General features: G+C 49.6%; 1 protein-coding gene across 6 annotated transcripts in view; it reads right to left on the bottom strand.

Annotated features, from left to right (window-relative positions):
- LOC114136594 (receptor-type tyrosine-protein phosphatase mu-like) overlaps positions 1-15,336 on the bottom strand; it is a 91,201-nt gene extending 75,865 nt beyond the window's left edge. For 3 of the 6 annotated variants that reach the window (XM_028004652.1, XM_028004648.1, XM_028004647.1), the window contains exons 1-2: positions 14,987-15,336; positions 1,246-1,362 (exon numbers count right to left, since the gene is read on the bottom strand). In XM_028004652.1, coding sequence (XP_027860453.1) covers positions 1,246-1,362; positions 14,987-15,074 — 205 coding nt within the window. In that variant the 5' untranslated portion in view covers positions 15,075-15,336. The remainder of the gene's footprint in view (positions 1-1,245; positions 1,363-14,986) is intronic. The other 3 variants (XM_028004650.1, XM_028004651.1, XM_028004649.1) reach the window with 1 other exon arrangement.
- Between the last annotated feature and the right edge of the window lie 308 nt (positions 15,337-15,644).

Below are 15,644 nucleotides of genomic sequence, written 5' to 3' on the forward strand. Positions count from 1 at the left end.
GCTAACACACACACACACACACACACAATAAAGAAAATAAAACTTCACTAGAATGTAAATAATAATTTTCCTCAGTTTGTGTCTCATAATGTAACGCTTCGTCTGAATGAATCTATGGGTCATTTATTCTCAGTAAAAATGAAACCTGGTTGGATCAGCAGATTAACTCCAGACAGTTTGATTATTGATCAGGTGATCAGGTGTGGAGACAATCCCAGGTATATCAGTAGCTGCATCCAGGTGAGCTGCTACCTGAGGAGCTTTGGCTCTGATGGAGAACATGGAGCCATTGATCAGAGATCAGATTGATCTGATGGTTTATTGGTGTTTAGATTCATCCAGACTGATCATCCTGGAGCTCTGAGCAGAACTTAAAGCAGGTACCGGTACTGGTCCAGCTGCAGCCGTCCTCCAGTGGAGCCAGAAATCATCTGGACTCTGTAAATTCATAATAAACGTCCATTTTCCTCTCAGTGACTCTGAGTCTTTAAATCTCTGCTGAACGCTTTGATGTTCTAACAGGCATTTACAGAATCTCTTTATTTTATAGTTTTTATTATTTGGATTTTTTTCCTTCTTTAAAATGTATTATTTTATTATTGTGAGGTTACATTATGTTCCCTGAAAGCACCTTTTAAAAATATATATCATTATTATTATTATAAATATTTATTCTGCTACAAACAATGACGTTGCCATGGTTACTGCTCCACCTGGCGGCAGACTTCCTGGTATTTATACTGATTTACATTAAGATGTTTATGGAGGCGACAGACAGGCGGAGCAGCAGCTGATCAGCTTCCTGTAAACCAGGATTAATAAAGGAAAGCTGCGCGGCCTCCTGCTGCACATGGATTTATGCATAACATTATTTTGTGCCGCACGTTTCTACATTTTTCCGTACGCCAAGTTTTATTGTGAAAGGTCGCTCTCTGTTATGCATGAGGCTCCTGGTCCGGGTTAGATGTCTCTGCTCCATCCCAGCTGATTCAGATGGTCCAAATGCCTCTTCAGCAACTCAAAGTTCTGCAGAGGTTCTGCTAATGAACCTTCATTGGACTCAGGTGTGCTGAACCAGGGAGGGAACTGAGACATAAACTGGGACTCTGGACACCACCGAGTTACAGGAGAAAAAAGCTCCACACTGCACAGATCTGCTTCAGTTAAGAAACAAAACCACAAGTTAAGAAACAAAGCCTGAGACGGGCTCCCTGAGGAACTCCACCTGGACCCACCAGAACGTACCTGCAGGGATCCATGGGTTGCTGTTGGGCCGCCCTCTGGTGTCGCCCTGCTCCCAGTCAAAGTCGTCCTCCTTGGATTGGACCAGAGTGCAGTCTGGGCCCTGACCGGCCAGGCATGCTGAAGGAGAACCAGAAAGATCTCAGTCATGGTTCTGATCCGCTGTGAATCCGAACCCAACCCAACCACAGGTTGGTTCTGGCTCCATCAGAACACGAGTTCTGATGTCTAGGAAACATCAGCCCCAAAGATCTGAGCTAAACTCACAGTTCATGTTGAGGTAATGAAGTAAATTTCATTTAAACCACAAAATGCGAGACATAAAATCAAACAGGAGCTGAAAGACGGAGGTTCTGGTGTCACTTCTTCATCTCAGCATGAAGTCGTTCTGCTGGGACTGAAGCCATGATGCAACAGTTTGAGGCGTTTCCCTCCAAGGTGACTGGATCTGCTGTCTGCCTCACCTTCAACTCATCATCACTTCTGTCACTTTCAAGTTGTTCCAGTGACCACCTCAGAGAGGGCGCCAACAATTTTGTCCATGTGTGTTACTGAGCTAGTGTTCTTTCGATTTTACTTTGACTAGGACAGAGTAATCTTGTTCCCGCTGCAGGCCTCAGAGCTCACAGGGAGGACAAACAGTTCAGACTCTGAGCATGAATTCAGAATCAACTCAAATTAGAACAAGTTCTTCAGGATGAACTGGTTCAACACTGGATGGAGAACAGAACCGGTTCCAGTTCAGTTACTGGGCAGTTTGCACCGGGGCCGCCTGCTGGGCCGTCTGACCACCAGCAGGCGGGGCGGTGGAGAGTCTTCCTGCACCCGAAGGTGGACGGAGTGGAGGTCGGAACGGCTACCTGAACCAGCATCGCCGTAGCAACAACACACGGATCAGAACCAACCATGTGAGGCCCGTTTAGGTTGTACCGGTCTGTTCCGGAGCTGCTGTTGACCCTCAAGACCCCAGAATCTGAGTTGCCCATTCAACTGGGAACTAGGTGTTCCCAGTTGAATGGGCAACCCTGACCCTAACCACAGAACTCCAGAACCCCAATCCAGTTTGGGGTTCTGGATTCTCCAACTGGAATCAGATGTAGGCCGAAGAGGCCGTTTCTGTGGTCCAGTCGGGCCCCTGCGCTGCCTTCGCGCTGCCTTCGCGCTCGGCAGACGCAGCAGCTTGTAAACATGTCGTTCTTCAGAGGGAGACGGTTCCAGTTCATTACCATTTCCCAGCATGCTCGCTGCCGGCTCCTCACACACTCATAATAGATGGAAGCCTCCTCCTTCCTCCCGACTCAAAGACGTCTAAATCCCTCCATTCATGCTGCCACACACACCCACTCTGAGGTGGTGTGTGTGTGTGTGTGTGTGTGTGTGTGTGTGTGTGTGTGTGTGGCTCTGACGCCTCGTCAGCCTCTTCAATGTAATGACTGCGGGTGTGTGTGGCCGTCATCTGAAAGCCTTGACATTAAATAGCTGGAAGGCTCATTTTCTTCCTTTGTAACAGAAGGCGCATTAAGCACACACACACACACACACACACGCACGCACACACACACACACACACACACACACACACACACACACACGCACACCCACACACACACACACACACACAGGATCATCCCGCTGGGCAGTGTTAGCTCGTCAACAGATACCAGACACAATCTGTTTAATCTGCTTCTATGAATTTGCATCTATATAGCAAACTGAACACACCCACACACACCCACACACACACACACACACACACACACATCCCAGCGCTGCCTCAGGAAAACAGAAACTAATCTGAGCCTCTGAGTTGCTGAACAGCAAAGATGAATCTGGACTTGATGACATGAAGCTAAATATAACTGTCAACCCAACGAGCTGCTCCAGTTGGGACAGAGGCTGGTACCACTCGTTCTGCTGGTACCGCTGGTTTTGCTGGTTCTGCTGGTACCGCTGGTTCTACTGGTTCTGCTGGTACCACTCGTTCTGCTGGTACCGCTGGTTTTGCTGGTTCTGCTGGTACCGCTGGTTCTACTGGTTCTGCTGGTACCGCTGGTACATGTGGATCATGTGGTTCCGCTGCAGATGGTTCTGCTCCATCTCCTCTGTCTGTCCAGTGGACTTCGTCCCAGAAGTCTAGCTGCAGTTTGGCCAACGTCAGTCTGGCAGCCATTTTGTTTCCAGAGAGGAAACCCTTCCAAGCAGTCACACAGGTTCAGGGTCATGACCTTTAACCTTCGCAGCCTGAGAAGCAGCATGTGGGTTTTTCCTCAGATGTAACTAAAGTTGTAAAACGATGTTGCTGAATGAATGAATCCTCTGGACGGAGGAATAAACCGCCAACCTGGTTTGTTCAGAATTCTGCAGAAGGAACTTGCAGGTTCCCAAAGATGCTAGCTGCTGATGCTATATGCTGATGCTAGCTGATGATGCTAGCTGCAGATGCTAGCTGATGATGCCATATGCTGATGCTAGCTGATGATGCTAGCTGCAGATTCTAGCTGATGATGCCATATGCTGATGCTAGCTGATGATGCTAGCTGCTGATGCTATATGCTGATGCTAGGTGATGATGCTAGCCTCTGATGGGGAGGAGGAAGCTGCCTGATGCTTGTTGAAAACTCAGAAATAATCACTACTGATGCTAACTGCTGATGCTAACGGCGTTTAGATATAAAATGTCGGAACAGAAAAACATTCAGTTCTTGACGTTCATTTAAATTCTTTCATTGTTTTCCAAGTTAGAGTTATTGATCGCTGCAGCACTTATAGATTACGTATCAGTTCTACAAAAGGTGATTTATTTCTAATTTAGTTAAAGTAATAAAATATTATTTTATTGGAATATATACCAGGTGTCCATTAGCTTAAGCTAATCTCAGTTAATCCCTCTGAAATGTATCTGGTTTGTCAACATCCCATCATTTATGCTTCTGTTTTCATCCATCTCTGTATTTTGGTTTCTCTCAGTAGTTTTAGTTTGTAGCTTCAAATGTTATTTAAATGTTTCATAGTTATTATTATTTTCATTGTTTTTGGAAAGGGTACTGGAAACAGGAAGACTATGTATGTTATGAATTAATGACTGGAAAAGGAATATGATTATATAAGTTAAACTTCATCATGCAGATTTTAATAAATATTTGAGTTTGAATATTTGGTATCCAGACATTTAGAAACATCAAAATCTTTATTATTATGTTTAGTTGGTGAAACGACTGAAATAAATGATCATCATCCATATCTGGATCTGATGATGGATCAGCCGATGTTCACCCTGATCACCGATCTGCTCCCAGGACCGGACCGGACCGGACCGGGCCTTCTGGTTCTCTTCATTGCTGCCTGCAGAGATTACTACTGATGAGGACCAGGACCAGGACCAGGACCAGAACCTGGTCTGGGATTCTGTAAACTGGGCCCAACCCAGTGGTACCTGCCTGTTGTCAATGGAAGGCTGGAGGAGTGGAAAGGTCAGAGGTCATGATCCGTTTCTCTCATCACCTCGGCAAGAAATGAGACAGAAACGCCTCCAGGGATCCGCAGCACATTCCTGCCTGAGTGTGTTGGCAGGACACACACACACACACACACACACACACACACACACACACACACCCGTCTGAATGTGTGTGTGACGAAGCAAGGCCGTAATTAATCAAAACAAGCGGTTATTGATCAGCCGGCCTCCTTCAGCTGCTGATCAATAACCCAGGCTGGGGGGAACCGACCCGGGGGAACCGACCCGGGGGAACCGACCCGGGGGAACCGACGTTCCTGGCTGCGGCTCCCAGAAGGCGTTCCTGGGAAGGAGGTCCAGCTGATGCTCCCAGCGGGTCGCTGAAATGTTTGGTGGTTCTGATCTGTAGCCAGACCATCGGGTTCTTTGGAACCAGACCAGTTCTGACCCGACCTTCTGGGTTTGGACCCAGTTTGTTCTCCAGAGCTCTGCTGAAGGGTTCTGTGGTTCATTGTCCTGATCCTGGTTCTGGTCTGATTCTGTTTCCCTTTGGACTGGGAGGTTCTGGTGTTGTTGGTGCTGTTGCCATGGTTACAGAAACCTCGCTGCACCGATCCTGATGAAAGCATGTGTCGAAACCCGAGGAGGGGTCGTGACCTGCGACCTTTGGGAGGGGGGCGGGGCCGCTATGGGCCTGCTGATGTTGCCATGGAGACAACATCAGCAGGCCCAGGCGGCTGGACCTGGCGCTCAGGCGCAGCGTGACTTTTTCTAGGCTGTGTTTACTTCCTGTAACTGGAAGGTTCTTTATCTTCCTGCCTGCTGGCTCTGCTCTCCGCCAGCAGCTTCACGGCTCCAATAAAGCCTTGGAGCTCAAACACAGACGCCACGCCTGGACCTCTCACTGGACCCTGGCGGCACAGACGACTCCGCCCACCCGGCAGAGGAATCCCACCCACCCACCCAGCTGCTGCTGTCCAGACTCTCGCCGTTTCAGGTTCGATGTTTCAGGTGGGATGGTAGCCTGCTCTACCGCTGGCGGCTCCTGCTTTGGACTTACAGAACCACTAAAGCCTGTCGATGGCCCAAAGTACAGCCCCCAAAAAGTCTCAAACAAGATTCCTCTACATCCCCTTCATGAGCTACGGTTAACCCTGAGCTGAGCTAGGGTTAACCGTAGCTCAGGGTTAACCGTAGCTCAGGGTTAACCGTAGCTCAGGGTTAACATTGGATCCCTTCCAAAGGTAGCTTCATTGAAACCAGGAAACACTTTAAAACGCTTCCCTTTGATTAAAAAAGGAAATTTGATCCACCAGTACAAACCCAGAGTAGCGGTCTGTAATCTGAGCTACGGACTGAAGCTAAGCTACGGTCAGGATGTATCGGACCGGATCACGTGTCTCTGTCTCTGAGATGACAGGGTCACATGATGATCTCATCAGGAAATTGACCCATTTATGTTTTAAAGTGTCTCCAGCTGTTCTATAATCCAGCAAAGTTAAACTCAGTCGGGTCTCAGGTTCTAACAGTCGGCTGGTACCGGTCCACCTCAGGAAACCATCTCGTTTAATCCAGAACACTTCTTCACTTCAGTTCTAAAGGCTGCCCTAGGACTTCAAGTCCTTCAGAGTCAGTGACCCGGTCCGAGGTCCGACCCGAAGAGCTGATCTGTTTCAATGTTTCAATCAGAACCGACCAGAACCAAACTAATCCAGCAGCTCGTCTATCAGATCCTCTGATTTAATCATTGTAAATGAAGACGGTCCAGTTTGTTTGGGTCTGACATCAGAACACACACACACACACACACACACAGAGCCTGTTGTTCTGCGGTCGCCAGCGTTGGATCACCAGCTGAATGTTAATGATGCGCTGGGCTTCAGAACCTCTCCTCTAGAATCAGGTTCTGTAGGCGCCAACCCGCCTTCCCCAGCAGAACCGGGTCTGGTCAACAGGTTCTGCTGGAGCCGGTCCGGGTGAAAACGCTTCATCGGGCCAAACAGAGCAGACTTTAATTAGAGGACAGCTGGACGAGAATAAAAGAGAGATTAGAAAGGTTCAGATTAAAATAATCCAGATTATGATCTTCAAGATGAAATTTAAACCTGAAGAAAGAAACAGACGTGTGTCCCAGAACTGGGTCGGCGTCCCGATGCGCCGGCTGAAACCGAGGGAGGAAAACGCCTCGGGCTGAGGCGAAGCTTTGGGCCAGAAAACAATCCCAGCTTGGATCAGAGCGGACAGGAAATGAAGGAACAGGAAACAGGAAACAGGAAACAGGAGGCAGCTAGCAGCGCTGAACTCAACTGGATCCAACATGGAGTCAAAAACAACAAAACCTCCAGCAGCAGAAACGCCACAGACAGAAACCCGGACCGCCTCGCTTTGACTAGGACACTCAAAACACTCGTCCATCCGTCCATCCAAACCAAAATGATAAAAAAGAAGAACCTGGTTCTTTTGGTACTGTTGGTTGAAACCAAGCGATACTTTCTTATTGTCAGCTGGTTCTGATCCAAACTAACTGCCTGCAGAGCTCCAGAGAATCGGTTCAGACGGAGCTGCAAAGGTTCTGGTCGGTTATTCAAGAACAAGCAGAACCCTGGAGTCTGGAAGCTGCTCAGTCAGCTCCTGACCTGCTGAGCCCAATTATCTGGGTGGAACCAGGCTCAGCTAATGTGGCTAGTTAGCTGCTAGCTAACACCCTGGGTCCTGACATCTGATTGGACAAGACGTGATGATGACAGAAGCCGTCCAACACACACAGGGACAGGAGACTAGAGGACAGGAGACGTCCAGTCAGGTCCGGCTGGAAGGAGTTCTGCTGGAGACAAACTGAAGGACCGAGGTCCAAACCGGACTGTCTAAACAGAACCCTGAACGCTCCGTCAGTCTTAGAGAAGTAAAATGTGCTCTGGAACTGTGTGTGTGTGAGTGTGTGTGAGGGTGTGTGTGTGTGTGTTTAAACTGTGATCTCCAGCAGGAACAGAACCAGCATCAGGGTTAGCACACCAAGCTAACTCGCCTGCGGCCAAACATGAATTATGCAGAACTCAGCCTGCTGCCTCTGGCTGTGCGCGTGTGTGTGTGTGTGTGTGTGTGTGTGTGAGGGTGTGTGTGTGTGTATGTGAGTGTGTGTGAGGGTGTGTGTGTGTGTGTGTGTGTGTGTGTGAGGGTGTGTGGGTGTGTGTGTGTGTGTGAGTGTGTGTGTGAGGGTGTGTGTGTGTGTGAGGGTGTGTGTGTGTGTGTGTGTGAGGGTGTGTGTGAGGGTGTGTGTGTGTGTGTGTGTGTGTGTGTGTGTGAGGGTGTGTGTGTTATCCGGCTGCACTCGAGGCTGTCTGCATGACGGTATTAGAATAATATGCTAATTACTAATAATTACCCTGTAACATACACACTGATTATCTGACCCTCCTCTTCCTCTTTCTTCCTCCTCCTCACTCTGGCTGCAGCGCCTCCAGGCGAGGAAGAGGAGGAGGAAGAGGACGTTCTGCGTCCACCTCTCCAATGGAACGGACCGGTTCTTGAGCAGAACCTTCTGGTTCTCCTGAAAACCTCATGTGGTTCTGGTTCTGCTAGAGGTTTCTCCTTGTTCGGGGGGAGTGGACCAGAACCGGAGGAGGAGAGTCATCATTAGCCAACATGTCCACCAGAGGACAACAGACCTGCTGTGGGTCCAGAACCCGAACAGAACCGCACCAGAACCTCTGCAGGAACCAACCAGAGAAGTCCTGCTGCTCTCCTTCCTGACCTTTGACCTGAGAAGGTCACCTGCTGCTAAGAGAGAGAAACTGGGCCGGTCCATCAGAACCAGGAAGTCGGTCTGGCGTCTCAGGGAGTCGTTAGCCTCTCTTAACCCGGGCCGGTCCCAGGGGTCCCGGTTGCCATGGTTACGCTCTGACACACTTGCAGACGATCGCTAAGCGGGTCGGTTCCGCCCGGCTCGCCGTGACCCAGAAACTCAAAGACGTCTCGACTCAGAGGTTACCGAGCGCGCTCAGACGGACCCGCAGGCAGCGAAGGCACCGCGCTGGCTTTGCTGCCGCCAGAAACCCAGCAGGTTCTGGACACGACCCGCTTCTGACAGATAGAAACTGGCCTGAGCCCGACCAGAACCAAACCCCGTCATCCAGGTTTCTGAAGAAGAGGTCCAGTTCAGGTAACCGGGTCCAGAACAGAACCCGGTGCTGCTGACCCGAGAGACCGGCAAGAATCCATTCCTCACACACCAGAACCGGGTCCAATACGACACAGCAGCAGGGGGTGTGGACACACACACACCCACGCAAACACACACAGAAACACACTCTCAGCATTGTCTCCAACAATAATCCTGACTGTGATCAGGGATTTGGACCCAAACACTAATCACACACTGACATCTCTGGACAGGATTAGACCCTCTGCAGCTGTGTGTGTGTCACTGTGTGTGTGTGTGTTACTGTGTGTGTGTGTGTGTGTGTTACTGTGTGTGTGTGTTACTGTGTGTGTGTGTGTGTGTCACTGTGTGTGTGTGTGTTACTGTGTGTGTGTGTTACTGTGTGTTACTGTGTGTGTGTGTGTGTGTCACTGTGTGTGTGTGTGTGTGTGTTACTGTGTGTGTGTGTTACTGTGTGTGTGTGTGTCACTGTGTGTGTGTGTTACTGTGTGTGTTAATCTGGGGAAGACATGCTGACTTAATCTCCTGTTGCAGGAATAATTTGGTTAATCTGAGAAGCATCAGGAGCTCCTCTGTTGTCACGGTAACGATCACATGACCCACCAAGGTGAGTCACCAGGACAGCTCCTGACATTAGGCGGGCCGGGTCAGTACCGGCCCACAGTGAGTCGGTACCGGCACCTGGACTTCCTCGGTTGGGGTTTACTCAGCAGCAGATCAACCACAGAACCAGAACCATGGCTTTATGGGTTACACTGAGGTCCAGAGCTGAAGAGGTTCTGGTGGTTCTGGTTCCTCCTGCCGGTTCTGTTCACTGATTTTTAATGTGATTTACAGCGAGCGCCTCCAATCTGGAGCAATAAAATAAAGACTAACCTGCTGCTGGAGCAGTTAGCGGTTACGCTGCTAAAGCAGCTAGCGGTTACATGCTGGAGCAGCTAGCGGTTACGCTGCTAAAGCAGCTAGCGGTTACATGCTGGAGCAGTTAGCGGTTACATGCTGGAGCAGTTAGCGGTTACGCTGCTAAAGCAGCTAGCGGTTACATGCTGGAGCAGCTAGCGGTTACGCTGCTAAAGCAGCTAGCGGTTACATGCTGGAGCAGTTAGCGGTTACATGCTGGAGCAGTTAGCGGTTACGCTGCTAAAGCAGCTAGCGGTTACATGCTGGAGCAGTTAGCGGTTACATGCTGGAGCAGTTAGCGGTTACGCTGCTAAAGCAGCTAGCGGTTACATGCTGGAGCAGCTAGCGGTTACGCTGCTAAAGCAGCTAGCGGTTACATGCTGGAGCAGTTAGCGGTTACATGCTGGAGCAGTTAGCGGTTACGCTGCTAAAGCAGCTAGCGGTTACATGCTGGAGCAGCTAGCGGTTACGCTGCTAAAGCAGCTAGTGGTTACATGCTGGAGCAGTTAGCGGTTATGCTGCTAAAGCAGCTAGCGGTTACATGCTGGAGCAGATAGCGGTTATGCTGCTAAAGCAGCTAGCGGTTACATGCTGGAGCAGCAAGCGGTTACACTGCTAAAGCAGCTAGCGGTTACATGCTGGAGCAGCTAGCGGTTACATGCTGGAGCAGCTAGCGGTTACATGCTGGAGCAGTTAGCGGTTACGCTGCTAAAGCAGCTAGCGGTTACATGCTGGAGCAGCTAGCGGTTACGCTGCTAAAGCAGCTAGCGGTTACATGCTGGAGCAGTTAGCGGTTACATGCTGGAGCAGCTAGCGGTTACATGCTGGAGCAGTTAGCGGTTACATGCTGGAGCAGCTAGCGGTTACGCTGCTAAAGCAGCTAGCGGTTACATGCTGGAGCAGTTAGCGGTTATGCTGCTAAAGCAGCTAGCGGTTACATGCTGGAGCAGCTAGCGGTTATGCTGCTAAAGCAGCTAGCGGTTACATACTGGAGCAGCTAGCGGTTACATACTGGAGCAGCTAGCGGTTACACTGCTAAAGCAGCTAGCGGTTACATGCTGGAGCAGCTAGCGGTTACATGCTGGAGCAGCTAGCGGTTACGCTGCTAAAGCAGCTAGCGGTTACATGCTGGAGCAGTTAGCGGTTACATGCTGGAGCAGTTAGCGGTTACGCTGCTAAAGCAGCTAGCGGTTACATGCTGGAGCAGTTAGCGGTTACATGCTGGAGCAGTTAGCGGTTACGCTGCTAAAGCAGCTAGCGGTTACATGCTGGAGCAGCTAGCGGTTACGCTGCTAAAGCAGCTAGCGGTTACATGCTGGAGCAGTTAGCGGTTACATGCTGGAGCAGTTAGCGGTTACGCTGCTAAAGCAGCTAGCGGTTACATGCTGGAGCAGCTAGCGGTTACGCTGCTAAAGCAGCTAGCGGTTACATGCTGGAGCAGTTAGCGGTTACATGCTGGAGCAGTTAGCGGTTACGCTGCTAAAGCAGCTAGCGGTTACATGCTGGAGCAGCTAGCGGTTACGCTGCTAAAGCAGCTAGCGGTTACATGCTGGAGCAGTTAGCGGTTACATGCTGGAGCAGTTAGCGGTTACGCTGCTAAAGCAGCTAGCGGTTACATGCTGGAGCAGTTAGCGGTTACATGCTGGAGCAGTTAGCGGTTACGCTGCTAAAGCAGCTAGCGGTTACATGTTAGAGCAGCTAGCGGTTACGCTGCTAAAGCAGCTAGCGGTTACATGCTGGAGCAGTTAGCGGTTACATGCTGGAGCAGTTAGCGGTTACGCTGCTAAAGCAGCTAGCGGTTACATGCTGGAGCAGCTAGCGGTTACGCTGCTAAAGCAGCTAGTGGTTACATGCTGGAGCAGTTAGCGGTTATGCTGCTAAAGCAGCTAGCGGTTACATGCTGGAGCAGCTAGCGGTTACACTGCTAAAGCAGCTAGCGGTTACATGCTGGAGCAGCTAGCGGTTACATGCTGGAGCAGCTAGCGGTTACACTGCTAAAGCAGCTAGCGGTTACATGCTGGAGCAGCTAGCGGTTACACTGCTAAAGCAGCTAGCGGTTACATGCTGGAGCAGCTAGCGGTTACATGCTGGAGCAGCTAGCGGTTACATGCTGGAGCAGTTAGCGGTTACGCTGCTAAAGCAGCTAGCGGTTACATGCTGGAGCAGCTAGCGGTTACGCTGCTAAAGCAGCTAGCGGTTACATGCTGGAGCAGTTAGCGGTTACATGCTGGAGCAGCTAGCGGTTACATGCTGGAGCAGTTAGCGGTTACATGCTGGAGCAGCTAGCGGTTACGCTGCTAAAGCAGCTAGCGGTTACATGCTGGAGCAGTTAGCGGTTATGCTGCTAAAGCAGCTAGCGGTTACATGCTGGAGCAGCTAGCGGTTATGCTGCTAAAGCAGCTAGCGGTTACATACTGGAGCAGCTAGCGGTTACACTGCTAAAGCAGCTAGCGGTTACATGCTGGAGCAGCTAGCGGTTACGCTGCTAAAGCAGCTAGCGGTTACATGCTGGAGCAGCTAGTGGTTACGCTGCTAAAGCAGCTAGCGGTTACATGCTGGAGCAGCTAGCGGTTACGCTGCTAAAGCAGTGTTAGCAGTTAGCCTGTTTGCTATTAGTTTTATTGCATTAGCTTCATTATTTTCTGAGCCAAAAATGAAAACAAACTAAAGAAATGCTAGCTTACACATTTTAGCTACAGTGCTGCAATATTTTTAGCTAAGGATCGGACCGACCCAGGCCCGGTCGGACTCCTGCCTCCAGAACCAAGTGAGGCCATGAGACGGCCAGCAGAAGTTCTGTTGGGTTCTGGTAAAAGAAGAATTGAACTCATTCAGCTGTGTTGCGGTCAAGCAAACCGGATCATTGAGCCGAACCAAGTGGTTCTGAAGTTCAAACCACCAGACCATGTGTTCCTCATGTGTTTTCCGGTTCGGTCCAGAAGGTTCTCCAGCTGAAAAGAGTTCTGAATAGAGATAATTGCCTCACAGAGAACCCACACACACACACACACACACACACACACACACACACACACACACACCTGAGGATAGTGTGTTAATCTGTGAGCTTCATTAAAACCCTGACGAGACAGAACAAAGAACTGACTGCACCTGAACACAACACCAACACACACACAGTAACTCATACTGCAACACACACACACACACACACACGCCAACTCACACTGCAACACACACACACGTACACGCCGCCTGTAAAACACACTCAGAGGAAAAGGTAAAGTTCTGAATCAGCGACAGTTCTGAACCTGGACACAGCGGGTCATCAGTGTGTGTTCAGTGTGTGTGTTCAATGTGTGTGTGTGTGTGTTCAGTGTGTGTGTTCAGTTCCATAACCAGTTTTTATTTCAACCCTCCCTTCTGGGAAACAAATTTCAACTAAATACAAGGTGAAGACAAGATGGCCGACCCTGGGTGGGCTGAAGACAAGATGGTTCACTTCAACCTGAACTACAGAAGCCCAGATTTGGTAGGGAAAATTATTTTTAAAAAGAAATCCTTCTAAAACGAAAATGTGATGCATCATGACATTGATATTTTTTCAGAGCCAGGTCTGACTAGTCTAAAACCAGTTCAAAACCAGTCTAAAGCCAGTCTATGGCCAGTTTAAAACCAGTCTAAAACCAGTTCAAAACCAGTCTAAAACCGGTCTATAACCAGTTTAAAACCAGTCTAAAACCAGTTTAAAACCAGTCTAAAGCCAGTCTAAAACCAGTTTAAAACCAGTCTAAAGCCAGTCTATAACCAGTTTAAAACCAGCCTAAAACTAGTCTAAAACCAGTTTAAAACCAGTTTAAAACCAGTTTAAAACCAGTCTAAAGCCAGTCTATGGCCAGTTTAAAACCAGTCTAAAACCAGTTCAAAACCAGTCTAAAGCCAGTCTATGGCCAGTTTAAAACCAGTCTAAAACCAGTTCAAAACCAGTCTAAACCCGGTCTATAACCAGTTCAAAACCAGTCTAAAACCAGTCTATAACCAGTTTAAAACCAGCCTAAAACTAGTCTAAAACCAGTTTAAAACCAGTTTAAACCAGTCCAGGCCGTCGGTTGTCTCCGTGTCACTAGGGACAAGCGGTCTAAATCAAGTCCAGTGCGTCGTTAGAACCGGTTCTGCTCTTTGTGGATGAAATGTTCTGATTCCTGTAACTTTATTGTTTTTAGGTTTAACGTCTGGAGAACGAGCTAGCGAGCAGAGCTAGCTTCTTTTAGCTAACCGCTACATTTCATGACACCATGTTGGGTCATCAGAACCGGCCTTGACCCACAGTAGATACATGGAACCAGTTCAAGGATGGTTCAAGGCGTCCAGCTCCTGGTCCGTTCCAGAAGAATCGAGATTCTTCATCACTGCTGTAGAGCCTTCACAATCATCATCATCATCATCAGGAGCCTGATGGGATCTGACCCCCCCTCTTCCTCCCCCAACAGATCCAGAGCTGTGATTGGCTGAGATGTGGAAGAGTCATCATCATTTATTATTATTAATATTAATAAATGCTCAGAGCCCAGAGTTCCTCCTCTTTGTATTTCGTCATGGAAACGTTCCCATCTGACCCGGACTGGTACCAGACCAGACCCGAACCTGACCCGGACCAGACCTGACCCAAATCAGGAAACCAGAACCAAAAATAAAATTAGATCAATGCAGCAGAACAGGAAGACCCGAACTCAACCAGACGGTTCTGATCCATCAGATGGTTCTGATCCATGTATTAGAGAGCAGGAATTTCAACCGGAGAAGTCGGTTCTGATGGATAAATAGCTCTCAGCTCAGAACCTGGTTCTACTGGGTTCTACTGATCAAACACGACCAACAGCTCATCTGGTTCTGGTTCTGATTGATGATCAATGAATTCTGATTTAAGGAATAAAACCTGTTCTCTCCAAAGTTCTGCTGAGGAGGAGGGAAATGTCACCAGAACCGGAACCAGAACCGGAAGATCCCTCTCTGTTCCAACCTGGCGGTTCTTGCTGGGCTGCTTCTGAGACACGAACCGAACTGGAAGAGGAAACAAAGACTGCAGGATGTTCTGAGGGCCGCTGAGTTTCCAGAACCTCCGAACCGAACCGACGGGCAGAGTGGAGGAAGAGGAGGAGATTTTCCAGCTGGAAACTTGGATGCCAACACTCAGAGCTCCTCTGTTCCCTCCGCAGACTCCCCGGCCCCCACCAGGGGCCGAACCGAACCGAACCGAATCGTCCTCTTACCTTGGAAGGTGTCCGCTCGCGCTCCCCGAACTCCCAGCAGAACCAGGAGGAGAACCGCGGGCAGCGGGAAACTTCCAGTCCGCTCCATGATCTGGGAAAACTCCGGAGAACTCCGAGCCTCCTCCTCCTCTTCCTCCTCCTCCTCTTCCTCAGGGGTTCTGGACTTCCCTCGCGCTCCAACACGCGCTCACGCGCACACGGAGGGACTGCGGCGCGCGGCCAGGTGAGCGTTCAGACAGGTGAGTTCGGCTCTTTGATCCTCCGGCTGGTTTCTGCGCTCGAGACAGACAGACGGAGAGCGCGAGACGCCGAGAGGGTGTACCGATGAGCTAGTGACGTCACGGGGGTCGAGAGACACTGAGAGAGAGAGAGAGAGTGGGGGGGGGGGCTCCAGGTTTTTAATTATTTTGTTGCTTCCGGTTAAAACTTTGAACATTTATTGATTTCATCATTTGTTGAATATTTGTGGGAACTTTGAGGTTCTGCTGCGGTTTCGTTTGGACCTGGAACCTCTAGAACCCCATGTTATTATCTCCATAAAGTTTATCAGAACCATTTCCTCCGGTTCGGCCTCTGTCAGCAGAACCAAGGTCTCATTGGTTCGGCCCGGTTCTGGTCCGGGTTTCATGTTTTTATCTGGTTTGATGAAAGCTGTGTT

Source organism: Xiphophorus couchianus, chromosome 21 (assembly GCF_001444195.1).
Source record: "Xiphophorus couchianus chromosome 21, X_couchianus-1.0, whole genome shotgun sequence".
Taxonomy (NCBI): domain Eukaryota; kingdom Metazoa; phylum Chordata; class Actinopteri; order Cyprinodontiformes; family Poeciliidae; genus Xiphophorus; species Xiphophorus couchianus.